General features: G+C 45.4%; 1 protein-coding gene across 3 annotated transcripts in view; it reads left to right on the forward strand.

Moving 5' to 3' along the window:
• The window catches only part of LOC139277990 (sterile alpha motif domain-containing protein 9-like), a 34,493-nt gene extending 14,357 nt beyond the window's left edge, over positions 1-20,136 (forward strand). For 2 of the 3 annotated variants that reach the window (XM_070896639.1, XM_070896647.1), the window contains exons 2-4: positions 5,364-5,460; positions 6,910-6,969; positions 14,794-20,136. In XM_070896639.1, the coding sequence (XP_070752740.1) occupies positions 6,966-6,969; positions 14,794-19,478 (4,689 nt within the window). In that variant the 5' untranslated portion in view covers positions 5,364-5,460; positions 6,910-6,965 and the 3' untranslated portion in view covers positions 19,479-20,136. The remainder of the gene's footprint in view (positions 1-5,363; positions 5,461-6,909; positions 6,970-14,793) is intronic. The other variant, XM_070896655.1, reaches the window with a different exon arrangement.
• Positions 20,137-21,606: the final 1,470 nt, after the last annotated feature.

Below are 21,606 nucleotides of genomic sequence, written 5' to 3' on the forward strand. Positions count from 1 at the left end.
CAACGAAGTACCATGGTGCATGTATTAGTGACCCTCACCCAGTCTGGATCCATGAATAACTTAGTCTGATTGTCCACCTAAGCACTCCAACACACCCAGACTCCAGTTAAACATTCAAGATTTGTGGTGAGAATATTTAATAAACATAAGCTTATGTCCATCTAAACACTCCAACACTCCTTTAAAATGTAAAAGATTGGCGGAGGGAATATTTAATAGCCATTATGTGATGTCCACCGAAGCACTCCCAACACTCCCTTGAACCATAATAAAATTTATGGTGGTAACATTTAATATAAATTACATATTTTCCACTTAGGCACTCTATAAAAACCTAAAATATCTGTAGTGGGATTATGTTTTTTTTAAATTTACAGTTCCACCTTTGAGCCTGGAGTGTCTTACATAAGAATATAAGGAGCAGGAGTAGGCCATACGGCCCCTAGGCCTGCTCCGCCATTTAATAAGATCATGGCTGATCTGATCATGGACTCGGGTCCACTTTGCTGCCCATTCCCCATATCCCCTTATTCCCTTATCGGTTAAGAAACTGTCTATCTCTGTCTTAAATCTATGCAATGTCCCAGCTTCCACAGCTCTCTGGGGCAGAGAATTCCACAGATCCACAACCCTCTGAGAGAAGAAATTGTTCCTCATCTCACTTTTAAATGGGCGGCTCCTTACTCTTAAGACTATGTCCCCTTGTTCTAGTCTCCCCCATCAGTGGAAACATTCTCTCTGCATCCACCTTGTCAAGCCTCCTCATAATCTTATACGTTTCGATAAGATCACCTCTCATTCTTCTGAATTCCAATGAGTAGAGGCCCAACCTACTCAACCTTTCCTCATAAGTCAACCCCCGCATCTCCAGAATCAACCTAGTGAACCTTCTCTGAACTGTCTCCAAAGCAAGTATATCCTTTCGTAAATACGGAAACCAAAGCTACACGCAGTATTCGAGGTGTGGCCTCACCAATACCCTGTATAACTGTAGCAAGACTTCCCTGCTTTTATACTCCATCCCCTTTGCAATAAAGGCCAAGATTCCATTGGCCTTCCTGATCACTTGTTGCACCTGCATACTAACCTTTGGTATTTCATGCACAAGTACCCCCAGATCCTGCTGAACTGCAGCACTTTGTAATCTTTCTCCATTTAAAAAATAACTTGCTCTTGATTTTTTTCTGCCAAAGTGCATGACCTCACACTTTGCAACATTATACTCCATCTGCCAAATTTTTGCCCACTCACTTAGCCTGTCTATGTCCTTTTGCAGATATTTTTGTGTCCTCACACATTGCTTTTCCTCCCATTTTTGTATCATCAGCAAACTTGGCTACGTTACACTCAGTCCCTTCTTCCAAGTCGTTAATACAGATTGTAAATAGTTGGGGTCCCAGCACTGATTCCTGCAGCACCCCATTAATTTCTGATTGCCAACCCGAGAATGAACCATTTATCCCTACCCTCTGTTTTCTGTTCGTTAGCCAATCATCTACCCATGCCCCCAACACCGTGAACTTTTATCTTATGCAGTAATCTTTTATGTGGTACCTTGTCAAATCCCCCTACAAAACAGATACACCGCTTTGGGTACTGTTGAGGGGGATGACTCATCAGGGGAGAGCAGCAGCAGCCAAGTTCATGGCACCGTGGGTGGCTCTGCTGCACAAGAGGGCAGGAAAAAGAGTGGGAGAGCTATAGTGGTAGGGGATTCTTTTGTAAGGGGAATAGATAGATGTTTCTGCGGCCGCAATCGAGACTCCAGGATGGTATGTTGCCTCGCTGGTGCAAGGGTCAATGATGTCTCAGAGCGGGTGCAGGACATTTTGAAGGTAGAGGGTGAACAGCCAGTTGTCGTGGTGCATATAGGTACCAACGATACAGGTAAAAAACGGGATGAGGTCTTACAAGCTGAATATAGGGAGCTAGGAGTTAAATTAAAAAGTAGGACCCCAAAGATAGTAATCTCAGGATTGCTACCAGTGCCACATGCTAGTCAGAGTAGGAATCGCAGGATAGCTCCGATGAATACGTGGCTTGAGCAGTGGTGCAGAAGGGAGGGATTCAAGTTCCTGGCACATTGGAACCGGTTCTGGGGGAGGTGGGACCAGTACAAACCAGATGGTCTGCACCTGGGCAGGACCGGAACTAATGTCCGAGGGGGAGTGTCTGCTCGTGCTGTTGGGGAGGGGTTAAACTAATATGGCAGGGGGATGGGAACCTTTGCAGGGAAACAGAAGGAAGTAGAATGGGGGCAGAAGTAAAAGATAGAAAGAAGAAAAGTAAAAGTGGAGGGCCGAGAAACCCAGGGCAAAAATCAAAAAGGGCCACTTTGCAGCAAAATTCTAAAAGGGCAAAATGTTAAAAAGACAAGCCTGAAGGCTCTGTGCCTCAACGTGAGGAGTATTCGTAATAAGGTGGACGAAATAACTGTGCAGGCAACAATTAATGAATATGATATAATTGGCATCACGGAGACATGGCTCCAGGGTGACCAAGGCTGGGAACTCAACATCCTTTCAACATTCAGGAAGGTTTGACAGAAAGGAAAAGGAGGTGGGGTAGCGCTGCTGGTTAAAGAGGAAATTAACGCAATATTAAGTAAGGACATTAGCTTGGATGATGTGGAATCTGTATGGATGGAGCTGCGGAATACCAAAGGGCAGAAAACGCTAGTGGGAGTTGTGTACAGACCACCAAACAGTAGTAATGAGGTTGGGGACAGCATCAAACAAGAAATTAGGGATGCGTGCAATAAAGGTACAGTAGTTATCATGGGCGACTTTAATCAACATATAGATTGGGCTAACCAAACTGGTAGCAATACGATGGAGGAGGATTTCCTGGAGAGTATTAGGGATGGTTTTCTGGACCAATATGTCGAGGAACCAACTAGAGAGCTGGCCATCCTAGACTGGGTGATGTGTAATGAGAAAGTACTAATTAGCAATCTTGTGCGAGGCCCCTTGGGGAAGAGTGACCATAATATGGTAGAATTCTTTATTAAGATGGAGAGTGACACAGTTAATTCAGAGACTAGGGTCCTGAACTTAAGAAAAGGTAACTTAGATGGTACGAGACGCGAATTGGCTAGAATAGACTGGCGAATGATACTTAAAGAGTTGACGGTGGATAGGCAATGGCAAACATTTAAAGATCACATGGATGAGCTTCAACAATTGTACATCCCTGTCTGGAGTAAAAATAATACGGGGAAGGTGGCTCAACCGTGGCTATCAAGGGAAATTAAGGATAGTGTTAAATCCAAAAAAGAGGCATATAAATTGGCCAGAAAAAGCAACAAACTTGAGGACTGGGAGAAATTTAGAATTCAGCAGAGGAGGACAAAGCATTTAATTAGGAGGGGGGAAATAGAATATGAGAGGAAGCTTGCTGGGAACATAAAAACTGACTGCAAAAGCTTCTATTGATATGTGAAGAGAAAAAGATTAGTGAAGACAACCGTAGGTCCCTTGCAGTCAGATTCAGGTGAATTTATAATGGGGAACAAAGAAATGGCAGACCAGTTGAACAAATACTTTGGTTGTCTTCACAAAGGAAGACTCAAATAACCTTCCGGAAGTACCAGGGGACCGAGGGTCTAGTGAGAAGGAGGAACTGAAAAATATCTTTATTAGGCGGGAAATTGTGTTCGGGAAATTGATGGGATTGAAGGCCGATAAATCCCTGGGGCCTGATAGTCTGCATCCCAGAGTACTTAAAGAAGTGGCCCGAGAAATAGTGGATGCATTGGTGATCATTTTCCAACAGTCTATCGACTCTGGATCAGTTCCTATGAACTAGAGAGTAGCTAATGTAACACCACTTTTTCAAAAAGGAGGGAGAGAGAAAACAGGTAATTATAGACCGGTTAGCCTGACATCAGTAGTGGGGAAAATGTTGGAATCAATTATTAAAGATGAAATAACAGCGCATTTGGAAAGCAGTGACAGGATCGGTCCAAGTCTACATGGATTTATGAAAGGAAAATCATGCTTGACAAATCTTCTGGAATTTTTTGAGGCTGTAATTAGTAGAGTGGACAAGGGAGAACCAGTGGATGTGGTGTATTTGGACTTTCATAAGGCTTTTGACAAGGTCCCACACAAGAGAATGATGTTCAAAATTAAAGCACATGATATTGGGGGTAATGTATTGACGTGGCTAGAGAACTGGTTGGCAAACAGGAAGCAAACAGTAGGAATAAACGGGTCCTTTTCAGAATGGCAGACAGTGAACAGTGGGGTGCCGCAGGGTTCAGTGCTGGGACCCCAGCTATTTACAATATACATTAATGATGTAGACGAAGGAATTGAATGTAATATCTCCAAATTTGCAGATGACACTAAGCTGGGTGGCAGTGTGAGCTGTGAGGAAGATGCTAAGAGGCTATAGGGTGACTTGGACAGGTTAGGTGAGTGGGCAAATGCATGGCAGATGCAGTATAATGTAGATAAATGTGAGGTTATCCACTTTGGTGGCAAAAACACGAAGGCAGAATATTATATGAATGGTGACAGATTAGGAAAAGGCAAGGTGCAACGAGACCTGGGTGTCATGATTCATCAGTCATTGAAAGTTGGCATGCAGGTACAGCAGGTGGTGCAGAAGGCAAATGGTATGTTGGCCTTCATAGCTAGGGAATTTGAGTATCGGAGCAGGGAAGTCTTACTGCAGTTGTACAGGGCCTTGGTGAGGCCTCACCTGGAATATTGTGTTCAGTTTTGGTCTCTTAATCTGAGGAAGGATGTTCTTGCTATTGAGGGAGTGCAGTGAAGGTTCACCAGACTGATTCCCGGGATGGCTGGACTGACATATGAGGAGAGACTGGATCGCCTGGGCCTTTATTCACTGGAGTTTAGAAGGATGAGAGGGGATCTCATAGAAACATATAAAACTCTGACGGGACTGGACAGGTTAGAAGCAGGAAGAATGTTTCTGACGTTGGGGAAGTCCAGAACCAGGGGACACAGTCTAAGGATAAGGGGTATGCCATTTAGGACTGAGATGAGGAGAAACTTCTTCACTCAGAGAGTTGTTAACCTGTGAAATTCCCTACCGCAGAGAGTTGTTGATGCCAGTTTGTTGGATGTATTCAAGAGGAAGTTAAATATGGCCGTTACGGCTAAAGGGATCAAGCAGAGGGATGGAGAGAAAGCAGGAAAGGGGTACTGAGGTGAATGATCAGCCATGATCTTATTGAATGGTGGTGCAGGCTCGAAGGGCTAAATGGCCTACTCCTGCACCTATTTTCTATGTTTCTATGTTTCTATGCCTTCTGGAAGTCCAAATACACCACATCCACTGGTTCCCCTTTATCCACCCTCTTCAATACATCTTGCACTGTCCTTTGTGTGCAGACCTTCGGCCTGAGATAACAGCGGCTCCAGTTGACGTCGAGGAGCGTGGTGAGAAGGCTGTACTGGATCCCAGAAGAAGAGGAGGAGGATTTGTATGGTGATTATGTATTTTTGGAACTATTTAATATTTTCCTTAGACTTTTTGGGCCGTGAGGACAATGGAAAAAGGTAAGGATTTAAAAAAAATTTTGTGCCATCATTCGTTTTTCATCGCAGGATCATCAGTATGTGTGAGTTTTTTATTTATTTTATATTTATACCTGTTTATAGTTTAAATTTTGTCTTAAACTGTAAGGTAAGTTAAATTGTAGACCAAATGAAAGTCCCTTTGGCCGGGGATAGCAGCGGGCCAGCGAGGATTCTCTAACTGCAGCTAAGGGTTTTTCTTCCGGTGTTTCTAGGGTCTGTGTGCTGGTTTAAAAAATATTGTAGGTGGGGAAAGTTTGACTTACTGTGAAAATGGTGTTGAACCTTGTTTTAAAGGTACACCAGCGCCAGAATATATGGCGCCAAACATTCTGGCGCTGGTAATAGACCCCGGCACCCTGACACTGGGGAAGGTTTGGAGTAAGCTTTGGCGCAAAAAGATTCACTGGGCGCTGATAAAACGGTGCCCAGTGATGGGCAAAGTTGGGCCCATAATCTCTTTCAAGATTAATCTTCATTGCACCAATATGAATCTGGTAATCATGTGACCTCTAAGTGAAACGCCCAACTTCTGGTCAGTTTTGCACTCTGGACCATATGGACCATATCCACCACTATTTGGGTTGTGATTGTACAGCGTTATTTCATATCAAATTACAATGGTCAAGAAAAGCCTTGGATTCCATGTGGACAATATTTTGTGTGTCAGTGTGCTAACCCAACGAGATATGGCTACACGTGAGCATTGCAATAGATTCCAGGGAGCATAAAGCTGACTAGAATGTTGTGATAAGGTCATTTAGAAAAGAATGGCTAATATCATTCAAGCTGGTGTGTCTAAATGGAAACATAGAAACATAGAAAATAGGTGCAGGAGCTGACCATTCGGCCCTTCCAGCCTGCACCACCATCCAATATGATCATGGCCGATCATTCAACCTCCGTACCCCACCCCAACCTTCTCTCCATATCCCCTGATCCCTTTAGCCGTAAGCACCACATCTAACTCCCTTTTGAATATATCCAACGAACTGGACTCAACAACTTTCTATGGCAGAGAATTCCACAGGTTCACAACTCTCTGGGTGAAAAAGTTTTTCCTCATCTCGGTCCTAGAAAGCAGAGCATTTAACTATCACCAATACCTTTGTCCTGTGAACGCTGTTCTTTGCAGGTTATGTGAAAGTCAAAGTTGACTTGGAGAGATGCAAAGCTGACATAATTTTTTTTTTAAAAGAGGGCATCTAATTCTGCTGAGTTGGTGGTGCTGTATAATTCTCAGTAGACCCAGTCTCCATCAGGAAGGCTGGTAATTTAAACAGGTTTTTTAAAATACAGAAGAGTTACTATTCCCTGTTACATGAATGTGTTGAATAATTTGTGGTGTTTCTTTTCATAGAAACGGATCTGAAGCATGTGCTTGTCACTCGTACAACAAAAGTCTCCAGAATTGTAATGGGTAGGTGTCAAAATAGCTAATCATTGATTATAATAAAAAACAGAAAATACTGGGAACACTCTGTGGAGAGAGAAACCGAGTTAAAGACCTGAAACAACCCGAGTGTTTCCAGCATTTTGTTTTTATTTCAGATTTCCAGCATCCAGAGTATTTTGCTTTTGTAACCATTGTTTATAATGGATGCATTAAATATATTAATCCTATAATAAGTACTGCCTTAAATATCTATTAATATCGATAGTTTTTAAAATTCGTTCCGGGATGTGGGCGACGCTGGCAAGTCCGGCATTTATTGCCCATCCCTAATTGCCCCTTGAGAAGGTTCCAGGATTTTGACCCAGTGACGATGAAGGAACGGCAGATATATTTCCAAGTCAGGATGGTGTGTGACTTGGAAGGGAACGTGGAGGGGGTGGTATTCCCATGCGCCTGCTGCCCTTGTCCTTCTAGGCGGTAGAGGTCACAAGTTCAGGAGGTGCTGCCGAAGAAGCCTTGGCGAGTTGCTGAGTGCATCTTGTAGATGGTGCACACTGCAGCCACGGTGCGCCGGTGGTGGAGGGAGTGAATGTTTGAAGGGGTGTCAATCAAACGGGCTGCTTTGTCCTGGATGGTGTCGAGCTTCTTGAGTGTTGTTGGAGCTGCACTAATCCAGGCAAGTGGAGAATATTCCATCACACTCCTGACTTGTGCCTTGTAGATGGTGGAAAGGCTTTGGGGAGTCAGGAGGTGAGACACACCACAGAATACCCAGTCTCTGACCTACTCTTGTTGCCAAGGTATTTATGTGGCTGGTCCAGTTAAGTTTCTGGTCAATGGTGAACCCCCCCCACAGAATGTTGATCAGGCTCGAGGGGCCGTATGGCCTACTCCCGTTCCTATTTCTTATGTTCTTATGGATACAACATTGGCTAAGGAATAGAAATTGGAAGTTGTGCTGAATGTTTTCCGGACTGGAGGGAGGTATACAGTGGTGCTCCCCAGGGTTCAGTACTAGTGCAACTGCTTCTTTTGATATACATTAATGACTTGGACTTGCTTTAGGGCACCATTTTGAAATTTGTAAAATTCTCATGTTAAAGCAATTGAGGTTCTCTGGTTACTGGAAATCACCTAAATACACTCGCCTTCTGACTCAGAGGTGAGAGATGACATGAAACTTGGCAGTGAGTAAACAGTGAGGAAGATAGTAATAGACTTCAAGAGGACATAGGCTGGTGGAATGGGTGGACATGTGGCAGATAAAATTCAATGCAGGAAAGTGTGAGGTGATGCATTTTGGTAGGAAAAATGAGGAGAAACAATACAAGCTGAACGCATATTAGCAATCTCGTTGTGCGAGGCCCCTTGGGGAAGAGTGACCATAATATGGTGGAATTCTGCATGAGAATGGAGAATGAAACAGTTAATTCAGAGACCATGGTCCAGAACTTAAAGAAGGGTAACTTTGAAGGTATGAGGCGTGAATTGGCTAGGATAGATTGGCGAATGATACTGAAGGGGTTGACTGTGGATGGGCAATGGCAGACATTTAGAGACCGCATGGATGAACTATAACAATTGTACATTCCTGTCTGGCATAAAAATAAAAAAGGGAAGGTGGCTCAACCGTGGCTATCAAGGGAAATCCCCCGGGATAGTATTAAAGCCAAGGAAGTGGCATACAAATTGGCCAGAAATAGCAGCGAACCCGGGGACTGGGAGAAATTTAGAACTCAGCAGAGGAGGACAAAGGGTTTGATTAGGGCAGGGAAAATGGAGTACGGCAAGAAGCTTGCAGGGAACATTAAGACGGATTGCAAAAGTTTCTATAGATATGTAAAGAGAAAAAGGTTAGTAAAGACAAACGTAGGTCCCCTGCAGTCAGAATCAGGGAAAGTCATAACGGGGAACAAAGAAATGGCAGACCAATTGAACAAGTACTTTGGTTCGGTATTCACTAAGGAGGACACAAACAACCTTCCGGATATAAAAGGGGTCAGAGGGTCTAGTAAGGAGGAGGAACTGAGGGAAATCTTTATTAGTCGGGAAATTGTGTTGGGGAAATTGATGGGATTGAAGGCCGATAAATCCCCAGGGCCTGATGGACTGCATCCCAGAGTACTTAAGGAGGTGGCCTTGGAAATAGCGGATGCATTGACAGTCATTTTCCAACATTCCATTGACTCTGGATCAGTTCCTATGGAGTGGAGGGTAGCCAATGTAACCCCACTTTTTAAAAAAGGAGGGAGAGAGAAAACGGAATTATAGACCGGTCAGCCTGACCTCAGTAGTGGGTAAAATGATGGAATCAATTATTAAGGATGTCATAGCAGCGCATTTGGAAAGAGGTGACATGATAGGTCCAAGTCAGCATGGATTTGTGAAAGGGAAATCATGCTTGACAAATCTTCTGGAATTTTTTGAGGATGTTTCCAGTAGAGTGGACAAGGGAGAACCAGTTGATGTGGTGTATTTGGAATTTCAGAAGGCTTTCGACAAGATCCCACACAAGAGATTAATGTGCAAAGTTAAAGCACATGGGATTGGGGGTAGTGTGCTGACGTGGATTGAGAACTGGTTGTCAGACAGGAAGCAAAGAGTAGGAGTAAATGGGTACTTTTCAGAATGGCAGGCAGTGACTAGTGGGGTACCGCAAGGTTCTGTGCTGGGGCCCCAGCTGTTTACATTGTACATTAATGATTTAGATGAGGGGATTAAATGTAGTATCTCCAAATTTGCGGATGACACTAAGTTGGGTGGCAGTGTGAGCTGCGAGGAGGATGCTATGAGACTGCAGAGTGACTTGGATAGGTTAGGTGAGTGGGCAAATGCATGGCAGATGAAGTATAATGTGGATAAATGTGAGGTTATCCACTTTGGTGTAAAAACAGAGAGACAGACTATTATCTGAATGGTGACAGATTAGGAAAAGGGGAGGTGCAACGAGACCTGGGTGTCATGGTACATCAGTCATTGAAGGTTGGCATGCAGGTACAGCAGGTGGTTAAGAAAGCAAATGGCATGTTGGCCTTCATAGCGAGGGGATTTGAGTAAAGGGGCAGGGAGGTGTTGCTACAGTTGTACAGGGCCTTGGTGAGGCCACACCTGGAGTATTGTGTAAAGTTTTGGACTCCTAACTTGAGGAAGGACATTCTTGCTATTGAGGGAGTGCAGCGAAGATTCACCAGACTGATTCCCGGGATGGTGGGACTGATCTATCAAGAAAGACTGGATCAATTGGGCTTGTATTCACTGGAGTTCAGAAGAATGAGAGGGGACCTCATAGAAACGTTTAAAATTCTTATGGGTTTAGACAGGTTAGATGCAAGAAGAATGTTCCCAATGTTGGGGAAGTCCAGAACCAGGGGTCACAGTCTAAGGATAAGGGGTAAGCCATTTAGGACCGAGATGAGGAGAAACTTCTTCACCCAGAGAGTGGTGAACCTGTGGAATTCTCTACCACAGAACGTTGTTGAGGCCAATTCACTAAATATATTCAAAAAGGAGTTAGATGTAGTCCTTACTACTAGGGGGATCAAGGGGTATGGCGAGAAAGCAGGAATGGGGTACTGAAGTTGCATGTTCAGCCATGAACTCATTGAATGGCGGTGCAGGCTAGAAGGGCCGAATGGCCTACTCCTGCACCTATTTTCTATGTATGTTTCTACGATTTTAACGGGGGTGTAAGAACAGAGAGACTTGGGGATGTTTGAGCACAAAACTTCGATGGTGGCAGTTATTAAAGCATAGTGGATCCTGGGCTTTATAAAGAGACATACAGTACAAAAGCAAGGAAGCTAAGCTAAAGGAAGTTATAAAACTGGACTACAGTTCTGGACACCACACTTTAGGAAGGTCGTGAAGACTTTGGAGAGGATACAGAAGCGATTTATTAGAATGGTTCTGGGGATGAGGGATTACAGTTACGTGTATAGACGTGTAGGAGAAGCTATACAGGAAGAATTTAGGGAGCCAGGAAGAAAATTAAAGGGTAGGACCTTAAAGGTAGTAATCTCTGGGTTACTACCGGTGCCACGTGCTAATGAGTATAAGAATAGAAGGATAGAGAGGATGAACACGTGTCTGGAAAATTGGTGTAGAAGGGAGGCTTTAAATTCTTGAGGCATTGGGACCGCTTCTGGGGGAGATGGGACCTGTACAAACCGGATGGGTTGCACCTCAACAGCACCGGGACCAATATCCTCATGCGGAGTGTTGCTAGTGCTGTTGGGGAGAGTTTAAACTAGCTTGGCAGTGGGATGGGAACCTGAGAACAAATTCAAAAGGGAAGGAAGTAAAGCAGAAGTTGGATAGCAAGAATCTAGAAAGCGAATCTGTAAGACAGAGGAAACAAGGCTTAGTATGTAGTAAGCAAGGAGGTCTTCCTGTGCTCAATGGTATATACTTTATAGCGAATAAGGCGGATGAGCTAAGAGCACAGGTAGACACTTGGGAGTATGACATTATAGCCATTACAGAAACATGGCTGAAAGAGGGGCAGGTTTGGCAGATCAATATTCCTGGTTGCAGGATTTTTAGACAAGATTGAGAGGGGGTGTAAAAGCGGGGGGGAGTTGCGGTACTGATTAAAGAAACTATTACAGCGGTGAGGAGGGATGATATGTTAGAGGGATCATATGGGTCTAATTGAAAAATAAAAAAGGGGTGATCACACTGCTGAGAGTGTATTATAGACCCTCAAATAGTGGGAGAGAGATAGAGGAGCAAATATGTAGGCAAATTGCTGTGAAGTCTAAAAACCATAGGGTAGTAATAGTAGAGGATTTTAACTATCCACATATTGATTGGGACAAATTTGGTGTGAAGGGTATAGAGGGTGCGGAATTCTTGAAATGCATTCAAGAGAACTTTTTTAGTTGGTATGTATCAAGTCCAGCACGAGAGGGGGCGGTCTTGGATTTAGTTTTGGGGAATGAAGCTGGGCAGGTTGAAGGGGTATCAATGGGGGAGCACTTGGGTGCCAGTGAACATAATTCATTCAGATTCAAGGTGGTTATCGATAAGGACAAGAATAAGCCTGGAATTGGGGAAAGCCAATTTTGCTAAGTTAAGGAGTGATTTGGCCATAGTGGACTGGAAACAGCTACTTGTGGGTAAATCGGAAACAGTGGGAGGCATTCAAGGAGGAGATCCGAAAGGTTCAGGCCAAACCTGTGCCCTTAAAGAAAAAGGCTGGAAAAAATAATTCGAGAATCCCTTGGATGTCAGGGGAGGATTAAGAAAAAAAGGGATGCTTATGTCAGATATCAACGGCTAAATACCTCAGAATCTTTAGAGGAATATAGAAAGTTAAGAGGCAAAATTAAAAAGAATATTAGGAATGCTAAGAGAGAGCATGAGAAATTCTTGGCCAGCAAAATTAAGGAAAACCCTAAGATGTTCTATAAATATATTAAGAGTAAGAGGGTAACTAAGGAAAGAGTAGGGCCTATTGGAAATCATGAGGGTAATCTTTGTGGAGGCGGAAGATGTTGGTAGGGTTCTTAACGAATACTTTGCATCTGTTTTCACAAAGGAAAGAGGTAATGCAGATACTGCTAGAGAGGAGGAGTGTGATATTCTGGATGAAATAAATATAGTTATAGAGGAAGTATTAAGGGGTTTAGCAGCTTTGAAACTAGATAAATCCCCAGGCCTGGATGAAATGCATCCCAGGTTGTTGAGCGAAGTAAAAGAGGAAATAGCAGAGGCCTTGACCATCATTTTCCAGTCCTCTTTTGATATGGGCATGGTGCCAGAGGATTGGAGGACTGCTAATGTAGTACCCTTGTTTAAGAAGGGAAAAAGGGATAGGCTGAGTAATTACTGGCCTGTCAGCCGAACGTCAGTGGTGGGAAAATTATTGGAAAAAATCCTGAAAGACCGGATAAATCTGCATTTGGATCGGCAAGGATTAATTAGGGACAGTCGGCACGGATTTGTTAAGGGAAGATCGTGTTTGACTAACCCGATTGAATTTTTTGAGGAGGTAACCAAGAGGTCGATGAGGGTAGTGCGCACGATTTGGTATATATGGACTTTAGCAAGGCTTTTGATAAAGTCCCGCATGGTAGACTGGCCATGAAGATTAAAGCCCATGGGATGCAGGGCAAAGTGGCAAGTTGGAGGTAGGAAACAAAGGGTAATGATTGATGTATGTTTTCGTGACTGGAAGGATATTTCCAGTGGGGTTCCGCAAGGTTCAGTATTGGGTCTGTTATGTATGGAGAAAGAGTCAGACTGAACACTGTGAGCTCAAAGTAAAGGGTGACCTTAGTCTTTTATTGCAGGTCTCCAGAGTGCCTCTCCAACCTGTGAAGCCACCTTAAATACCTGTGCTCCCTAGGGATTATGGGATCTCTTGGGACTCCAGTGGATGAGCCCTCTGGTGGCTGTACAGAATAAATACAAGTTTACATATATAACAGGGTCCCTTGCTTTTTGTGGTATATATCAACGATTTAGATTTGAATACAGGGAGTATGATTAAGAAGTTTGCAGATGACACTAAAATTGGCTGTGTGGTTGATAATGAAGAGGAAAGTCATGGGCTGCAGGAGGATATCAATCTGCTGGTCAGGTGGGCAGAGCAGTGGCAAATGGAATTTAATTCAGAGAAGTGTGAGGCGATGCACTTTGGGAGGGCTAATAAGGAAATTCCGCCACCTCCAGCGGGATCCCATCACCAATCACATCTTCCCCTGCCCTCCATTTTCATTCCGAAGGGACCACTCCCTCCGCGACACCTTGGACCATTCCTCTCACCCCCAGCACCTTCCCACGTGGCACCTTCCTGTGCAAGACAGGAGATGCAACACCTGCCCTTTTACCCTCTCCCGTTCCTCTGTCCAAACACTCTGTCCAGGGTGAAACAGCGATTTACTTACACATCTTTCAATTTAATATACTGTATTCGCTGCTCACAATGTGGTCTTCCCTACATTGGGGAGACCAAACGCAAATTGGGTGACCGCTTTGCGTAACATGGAAACATAGAAACATAGAAAATAGGTGCAGGAGTAAGCCATTCGGCCCTTCTAGCCTGCACCGCCATTCAATGAGTTCATGGCTGAACATGCAACTTCAGTACCCCATTCCTGCTTTCTCGCCATACCCCTTGATCCCCCTAGTAGTAAGGACTACATCTAATTCCTTTTTGAATATATTGAATGTAACACCTCCGTTCAGTCCGTAAGCGTAACCCCGAGCTTCCAGTCAGTCACCCTCCATTTTAATTCTCTGCCCCACTCCCACTGTGACCTCTCTGTCCTTGATCTCCTGCACTGTTCCAATGAAGCTCAATGTAAACTTGAGGAACAGCACCTTCCCTTTCAATTAGGCACTTTACAGTCTTCCGGACTTGACATCGAGTTCAACAGTTTCTGATCATAACGTCTGCCTCCATTTTTCCACATGGTAGCTGTTGATAATTCTGATATTACTATTTATACCCTTCTCGACTCACCTTTTATTTCTTTATTTGGCCCATTACCATCTCCTTTTGCCTCGCACTATCATCCCTTTGGTATTTTAGTCTCTCCTGCCTTCCACCCTATCACAGACCTTCCCTTTTGTTCTTTCCTGTCCTCTGCTTTCCCCGCCTCTGCACTTGCTTAAAACCTGTTACATCTCTAACTTTTTCCAGTTCTGATTAAAGATCATCGACCTGAAACGTTAGCTCTGTTTCTCTCTCCATAGATGCTGCCTGACCCGCTGAGTATTTCCAGCATTTTCTGTTTTTAGATTTCCAGCATCGGCAGCATTTTGCTTCTGTAATACATAGGATACTGAAAGCATGTATTTAATATTTTCACTCAAACTGCTTTTGATTTCAATTGTTTTCAGACGAGTTAAAAAAGCTTCGATTGGAAGAATGGGACGAAAACCACGTGCGGACCTGGTTAAAATTGATTCGGGTCAAAGATGCGCATGTACAAAAGTTATATGATGAAGAAGTAACTGGTGCGGTGCTACAAGCGATAGACGCCGATGGCCTTAACGATCTGAATGTAAAAAAAGGTCAAATACAATTGATTTTGAAAAAACGGAATGAACTATTGAATAGTCAGAGTTTAGAGTGTAGCACAAGTGAAGTGAGAGAGAGTGAAAAGGCTTCTTTAACACGGGATAGTCAGAAAACTGCTCCTACTCAAACACCACAGACAGAGGCTCTGCCAAGCAAAGAGAGATTAAAAAGTCAGGATCATGTTGCTGCATTAGCATCAGATCCTTTTGACACTTCTGCTGATTCACAACTCGCGAGCGCAACTGAAAAAGGTGTGAAGGAAAATAAGCCTCACAATCAATGCAACCCTCGTCCATTTGGCAAGGACGATATCAACTTTAAATATGTAAAAAACCAAGTTCTTCCACCGGAAACTGGGGTTAAAAACTTAATGTCCCCCTGTCATGAATATAAATCTCTTGCCACAGCTGTGACACTGGACAGACAACGGCTACAAGCAAAGTTTGCTCGCGAAGTTATCAAATTTGCCTCTGGATGCATGAATGTTCGGACTAACGGTACAATACATTTTGGGGTTGAGGATAGTAATAGTTCTGGGTACACACATGGTGAAATAATAGGTGTACCTGTAAAAGATCCAGACATCTATGTTGATGCATTGGATTATATAGACAAATGCTTCAGACCCCATGGTGAGATTGCAAGGCTTTGCATTGAGCAACCCAAATTTGTGGAAGTGATTACCAAAGATGGAAGTGAGAAAAGATTTGTTATTGAGATTGATGTAAACCCATCAGTGGAGATTGTGAAAAACAAAACGTTTAGAGTTCGTCTTCCAAATTTTAGTGAAAACAGAAATAAAATAGAAAATGAAAAAGCAACCATCTACAGAAGGAACGGAGCCAAAACTGAGCCCATCTGTGAAGAAAGCCAGGATGACTTTATTTCAGGTATGCAAGAGAGAGACAAAAGGAGAGAAGCAGCTGAAAACTCAGAGAAGCCAAGGAACAGAATCTGTGAGGATCTTGGAAGAAAACTATCAGTTCTTCTAACCGGTGGCAAGAAGTACATGGATAACAGCCAGTGGTATGTAGTTGTCACAAACAAATGCCAACCGGAAGATTTACAGAAGTTAAACTTCTTATTGCACGTGAATATTTTTTGTGTGTTTGACTTTGATCCTGATTCTAAAATCGATGGTTTCTTTCAGCACTATCTGAAACATCACACAGCCAATGTTCACTTCTTGCAGGATTACAAATATGAAGACAAAGAGAGCACGAGTGACTTCAGGAGACGTTTGTGTTTGTTTGATCAGACTAGCTGGATATTCTGTAACGGGTGTAACGATTATGCTGGTGATGAAAGACCATGTGATGTGAATACATGGGTGAAGAGCAGAAAAAAGCACTTGAAGAGGACAGTGTCCCTGATCTGCAATGACATTCTGCCAGCTGGTTCTTTTGTTGTTCTTTTCCTCCTTTTGTCACAAGTAGAACAGCCTCTGGTGGACACATTCCATGAATTCTATGCAGAAATGAATGGCAGAAATGACATCATTTGTATTGCAGAGTGTGAAGAAAACTACCAGAAATGGGCCAATCTTGCACAGCCCTCGTGCAGTCTTGAAACTACTGACAAGATGAGCATTGTTGGGATGAAACTGAACCATGTAAATGACACAATCCAAACTATGCTGCCAACATTAATAGACAGTGCCAGGCATTTACCGGTGTCAACAAGGGGTCTGTGTTTACTCAAAGCTGCAGATGAAGAAAGAATGTCCACCCTTGAAATACTGAGTATAGATCAGTGTGAAGATTATAAAGTTGATGTTCGGGATCCTGATTGTGAGAGACAAATCATCAAAATCGAGAGAGACTTTTATCGGGGTGGTAAAGTCAGCTGGCTGAATTTCATGTTGGCAGAAAAAGGATATTGTGGAGAGGTTATACAGCGGGATGCATACAAAGATGTTGTTAAAATTGTAGATGGAATGCTAAGGGGCCCACCAGTGAAGCAGTTAGTTGCCACAGTACGCATACTTCATCAGCCTGGCAGTGGAGGAAGTACCCTAGCACGACAGGCTTTGTGGAATTTTCGAAAGGACCTGCGATGTGCAGCTATCAAGCCATCATGTGCTGTTGGGAAAGTCTGTGAACATGCCATCCAGCTGCTTGAATATGAAGAAAATGATATTAATCAGTGCTTGCCCGTGTTACTACTTGTTGATGACTCTGATGAAGATTGCTTTGATGAAATTAAGCATGAATTAATAGCTGCAGTTGGCTCGAAGAAAGTCAGCACTGTGAGGCCTCGCTTTATATTTCTGAGCTGTATGAGATCCCATAATCCTGAAAAACAGTGCAAAAATATCCCACTGGAAGCGGTAGCTGTTACCCACAAATTAACAGAGGAAGAAAAAAGATTGTTTTCTAACAAGCGTAAAATACTCATAGAACATTTTGAGCCAGAGTTTATATTGACATTTGTTCTAATGAGTGAAGAGTTTCAGGAAGAGTACATCCAGGACTTCGTGAAACATTTACTCGAAGGCATTGATCATTCTTCTCTTGTCACTCGACTGATAAAGTATGTTGCCTTACTGAATCACTATGTAGAGAATTCAAACATTTCACTGTCTCATTGTGAAGCATTTTTGGGTCTTGGTACTCAGATAGATCACTTGCGCCAGCAGAGCTTTGAAATCTCCTTGACTGATCAGGCCCGCCTTTTGTTCATACACTTCAGCGACTGCACAACTGAGATTAAGTCGATCCGAATTGTACACCCACTTGTTGCGAAGGAAATACTGCGTCAGTTATCAGATCAGTCTGTGAATCAAATTGCGATGGACCTTCTTCAGGAAAAGGCATTTTTTAAACACAGATTTGGTCATGATGAGTTCATTAAATTCATTAGAGACTTGTTCATACGACGTCACAGAAAAAGTAAAGGTGACAGTACAGATACCTTTTTTTCTCCTCTCATTGAAGATATATGCAATGAGGAGAAAGGTCTAGAAAAGGCTGTGGATGTTCTGAAAGCAGCTTATGAATGCCTTGGGAAAGACCCATATTTTGCTCAGCAGCTTGCTCGACTACATTATTCACATGAAAAATTTGAGGAAGCAGAATACTGGGCCAAAGATGCAAAACGTCAATTGCCATCTAATTCGTACATTTTGGACACAGAAGGGCAAGTGTACAGAAAAATGCTTTACATGAAGTTTGACTTAACACATTTGGAAAATGAAGTGGTTACCCCATACAAGCTCACAGAAGCAATAGGAATAGCTCTAAAGGCGATTGAGTGCTTCAGGGCTGCTCAAAAGGCAGCACAATCAGAGGCGGATTCTATGAATAACTCTGGTTTTGTTGGCGAAGTAGAGGTTGGATGCTATCTATTGCAACTTCTTTCACTACTAGACATCTTTGCAAAGGATAAAGATGGCAGCTACAGAGAATTAGTATGCTATCTTCTGGGCAAAAACATTCCTGAAGAAATTACAGAGCCTTGGAAAAGCTTCCACGGCAAATTAAAAGGACTGCAGAAAGGAATATATGAGGCACTTGAAAGGATATCTGAAGATATAAGCTATTTTCAAACTGACAAAAGTGAAGATGATGAAAATAAAACCAGTAATGTTGAGGACCATCTGCATAATCTTAGGAAATGGTTGATGAGAAAAGCATCAATATATGCACGTTACTTTGTCTGTTGGTTTACAGAACAGGAAGAACAAGACCTAAAACAGGGTTCAAATTGTTCTTTATCCTTACTGATAAGACGCCTTGAGATTTACAGATCTGGTGGTGGAAACATTACAATGCTTCTTTCAGTGTTGTCTGACCAGAACACTGATCGTGCTGCAAAAAAACTTGAGAAGATAATCTCCATGTATCCAGAAGATCCTCAAAAAGACAAACTAGATCTGATTGATCTTGTCAATTACATATTGAGTCACATTGCACTCGCATGTGTGGCACCAAGGTCTTCAAATCTGGTAATATATCAGAAACTGAGGAAACTAAGTCTACAATTTCAGAAAGAAAAACATTGCAATTCAAATGCCTGGTTTTTACTTACACTGTTGTATTGGCCAGATGATGCCTATGACAAGGAACCCAGTGAACAAAAAGTGGCCATCCTAAATACAGCACTTGCAACACTAAGAAGATTGTATGACGTCAAAATCAAGAACTTGCCTCCCAGAAAAAAGCGGATCTATACTCAATTTTTCTTGGGAAATGGACACGGGCTGGACAAGTTCATTCACAGAAATGTGCTTGAAAAGCTTATTGATAGCCGCTTAAATGAAAGAAGAATGACATGGCTCACGGGGGATGTGTGGAAGAACCCCAATGTCACCAGAAAGTTGAAGCGTGTCAAAGGATGGACTGAAAAAGGAAACATATTTGTACATGATCACTGCAATCACAGCAAGATCAGAATCTTGCCCCTACATTCTGCATCCATGCCTTGTGGCAATGAGAATGTAACCTTTTACCTAGGGTTTACATATGGTGGACTTTTTGCTAACGATATCCAAGTGGAACGTTGAACTGAACTGTTAATATTCCGCCCCCAAGATATGCCTTTCCCTGCCAGGATTGATGACCTAGTTTGGCAGGACCTGCTGGGTTTATTTTAGTGGACTTCTTGTCATGCAATAATTCATACTAGCAGAGGCCCGCAAAATATCTTTATTGCAACAGTACTTGGTTAGACAGTTATCATCATCTCCATCTGTAGAATCAATGCTTATGTCTCTCTCTCCCTCCTTCTCTGACTCTCCCTCCCTCCCCCTTCACCCCTCCTTCCCCCTTCACCCCTCCTTCCGCCTTCACCCCTCCCTCCCCCTTCACCCCTCCCTCCCCCTTCACCCCTCCTTCCCCCTTCACCCCTCCTTCCGCCTTCACCCCTCCCTCCCCCTTCACCCCTCCCTCCCCCTTCACCCCTCCCTCCCCCTTCACCCCTCCCTCCCCCTTCACCCCTCCCTCCCCCTCTCTCCCTCCTCTCTCCCCTTCTCCCTCCGTCCCTTCTCCCTCCGTCCCTCCTCTCTCCCCCCTTCTCTCCCTTCTCCCTCCGTCCCTTCTCCCTCCACCCTCCGTCCCTCCTCCCTCCCCTTCTCCCTCCGTCCCTCCTCCCTCCCCTTCTCCCTCCGTCCCTCTCTCCCTTCTCGCCCCTCCCCCGTCTCTCACTTCCCCCCCCCACTCTCTCACCCCAACTCTCCCCCCACTTCTCTCCCCCCCCACCCCACTCTCTCTCCCCCCCACCCCCACCTTCTCTCCCCCCACCCACTCTCTCCCCCCCCCACCCACTCCCTCCCCCCCCCTCCTCCCCCCCACTCTCTCTCCCCCCCCACCCACTCTCTCTCCCCCCCCCACCCCCTCTCTCCCCCCCCACCCCACTCTCTCTCCCCCCCCACCCCACTCTCCCTCCCCCCCACCCACTCTCTCTCTCCCCCACCCCACTCTCTCTCTCCCCCCCACCCCACTCTCTCTCCCCCCCACCCCACTCTCTCTCCCCCCCTCCCCCACCCCACTCTCTCTCCCCCCCCACCCCACTCTCTCTCCCCCCCTCACCCCACTCTCTCTCCCCCCCCACCCCACTCTCTCTCCCCCCCCACCCCACTCTCTCTCCCCCCCCACCCCACTCTCTCTCCCCCCCCACCCCACTCTCTCTCCCCCCCACCCCACTCTCTCTCCCCCCACCCCACTCTCTCTCCCCCCCACCCCACTCTCTCTCCCCCCCACCCCACTCTCTCTCCCCCCCACCCCACTCTCTCTCCCCCCCACCCCACTCTCTCTCTCCCCCACCCCACTCTCTCTCCCCCCCCACCCCACTCTCTCTCCCCCCCCCACCCCACTCTCTCTCCCCCCCCCCACCCCACTCTCTCTCCCCCCCCCACCCCACTCTCTCTCCCCCCCCCACCCCACTCTCTCTCCCCCCCCACCCCACTCTCTCTCCCCCCCACCCCACTCTCTCTCTCACCCCACCCCACTCTCTCTCCCCCCCCACCCCACTCTCTCTCCCCCCCACCCCACTCTCTCTCCCCCCCCCACCCCACTCTCTCTCCCCCCCCACCCCACTCTCTCTCCCCCCCCACCCCACTCTCTCTCCCCCCCCACCCCACTCTCTCTCCCCCCCCACCCCACTCTCTCTCCCCCCCCCACCCCACTCTCTCTCCCCCCCCACCCCACTCTCTCTCCCCCCCCCACCCCACTCTCTCTCCCCCCCCACCCCACTCTCTCCCCCCCCACCCCACTCTCTCTCCCCCCCCCACCCCACTCTCTCTCTCCCCCCACCCCACTCTCTCTCCCCCCCACCCCACTCTCTCTCTCACCCCACCCCACTCTCTCTCCCCCCCCACCCCACTCTCTCTCCCCCCCACCCCACTCTCTCTCCCCCCCCCACCCCACTCTCTCTCCCCCCCCACCCCACTCTCTCTCCCCCCCCACCCCACTCTCTCTCCCCCCCCACCCCACTCTCTCTCCCCCCCCACCCCACTCTCTCTCTCCCCCCCCACCCCACTCTCTCTCTCCCCCCACCCCACTATCTCGCCCCCCTCCATTTCCCCCCCCCCTTTGAGCACCTCGTGTCTCGTCGCCGAGAGCGTATAGAAACCAAACGCAGGCAGCGGAAGGAGCATGCGGCAAACCAGACTCCCCACTCACCCTTTCCCTCAA

The sequence above is a fragment of the Pristiophorus japonicus genome, chromosome 1 (genome assembly GCF_044704955.1).
Source record: "Pristiophorus japonicus isolate sPriJap1 chromosome 1, sPriJap1.hap1, whole genome shotgun sequence".
Lineage (NCBI taxonomy): Eukaryota > Metazoa > Chordata > Chondrichthyes > Pristiophoridae > Pristiophorus > Pristiophorus japonicus.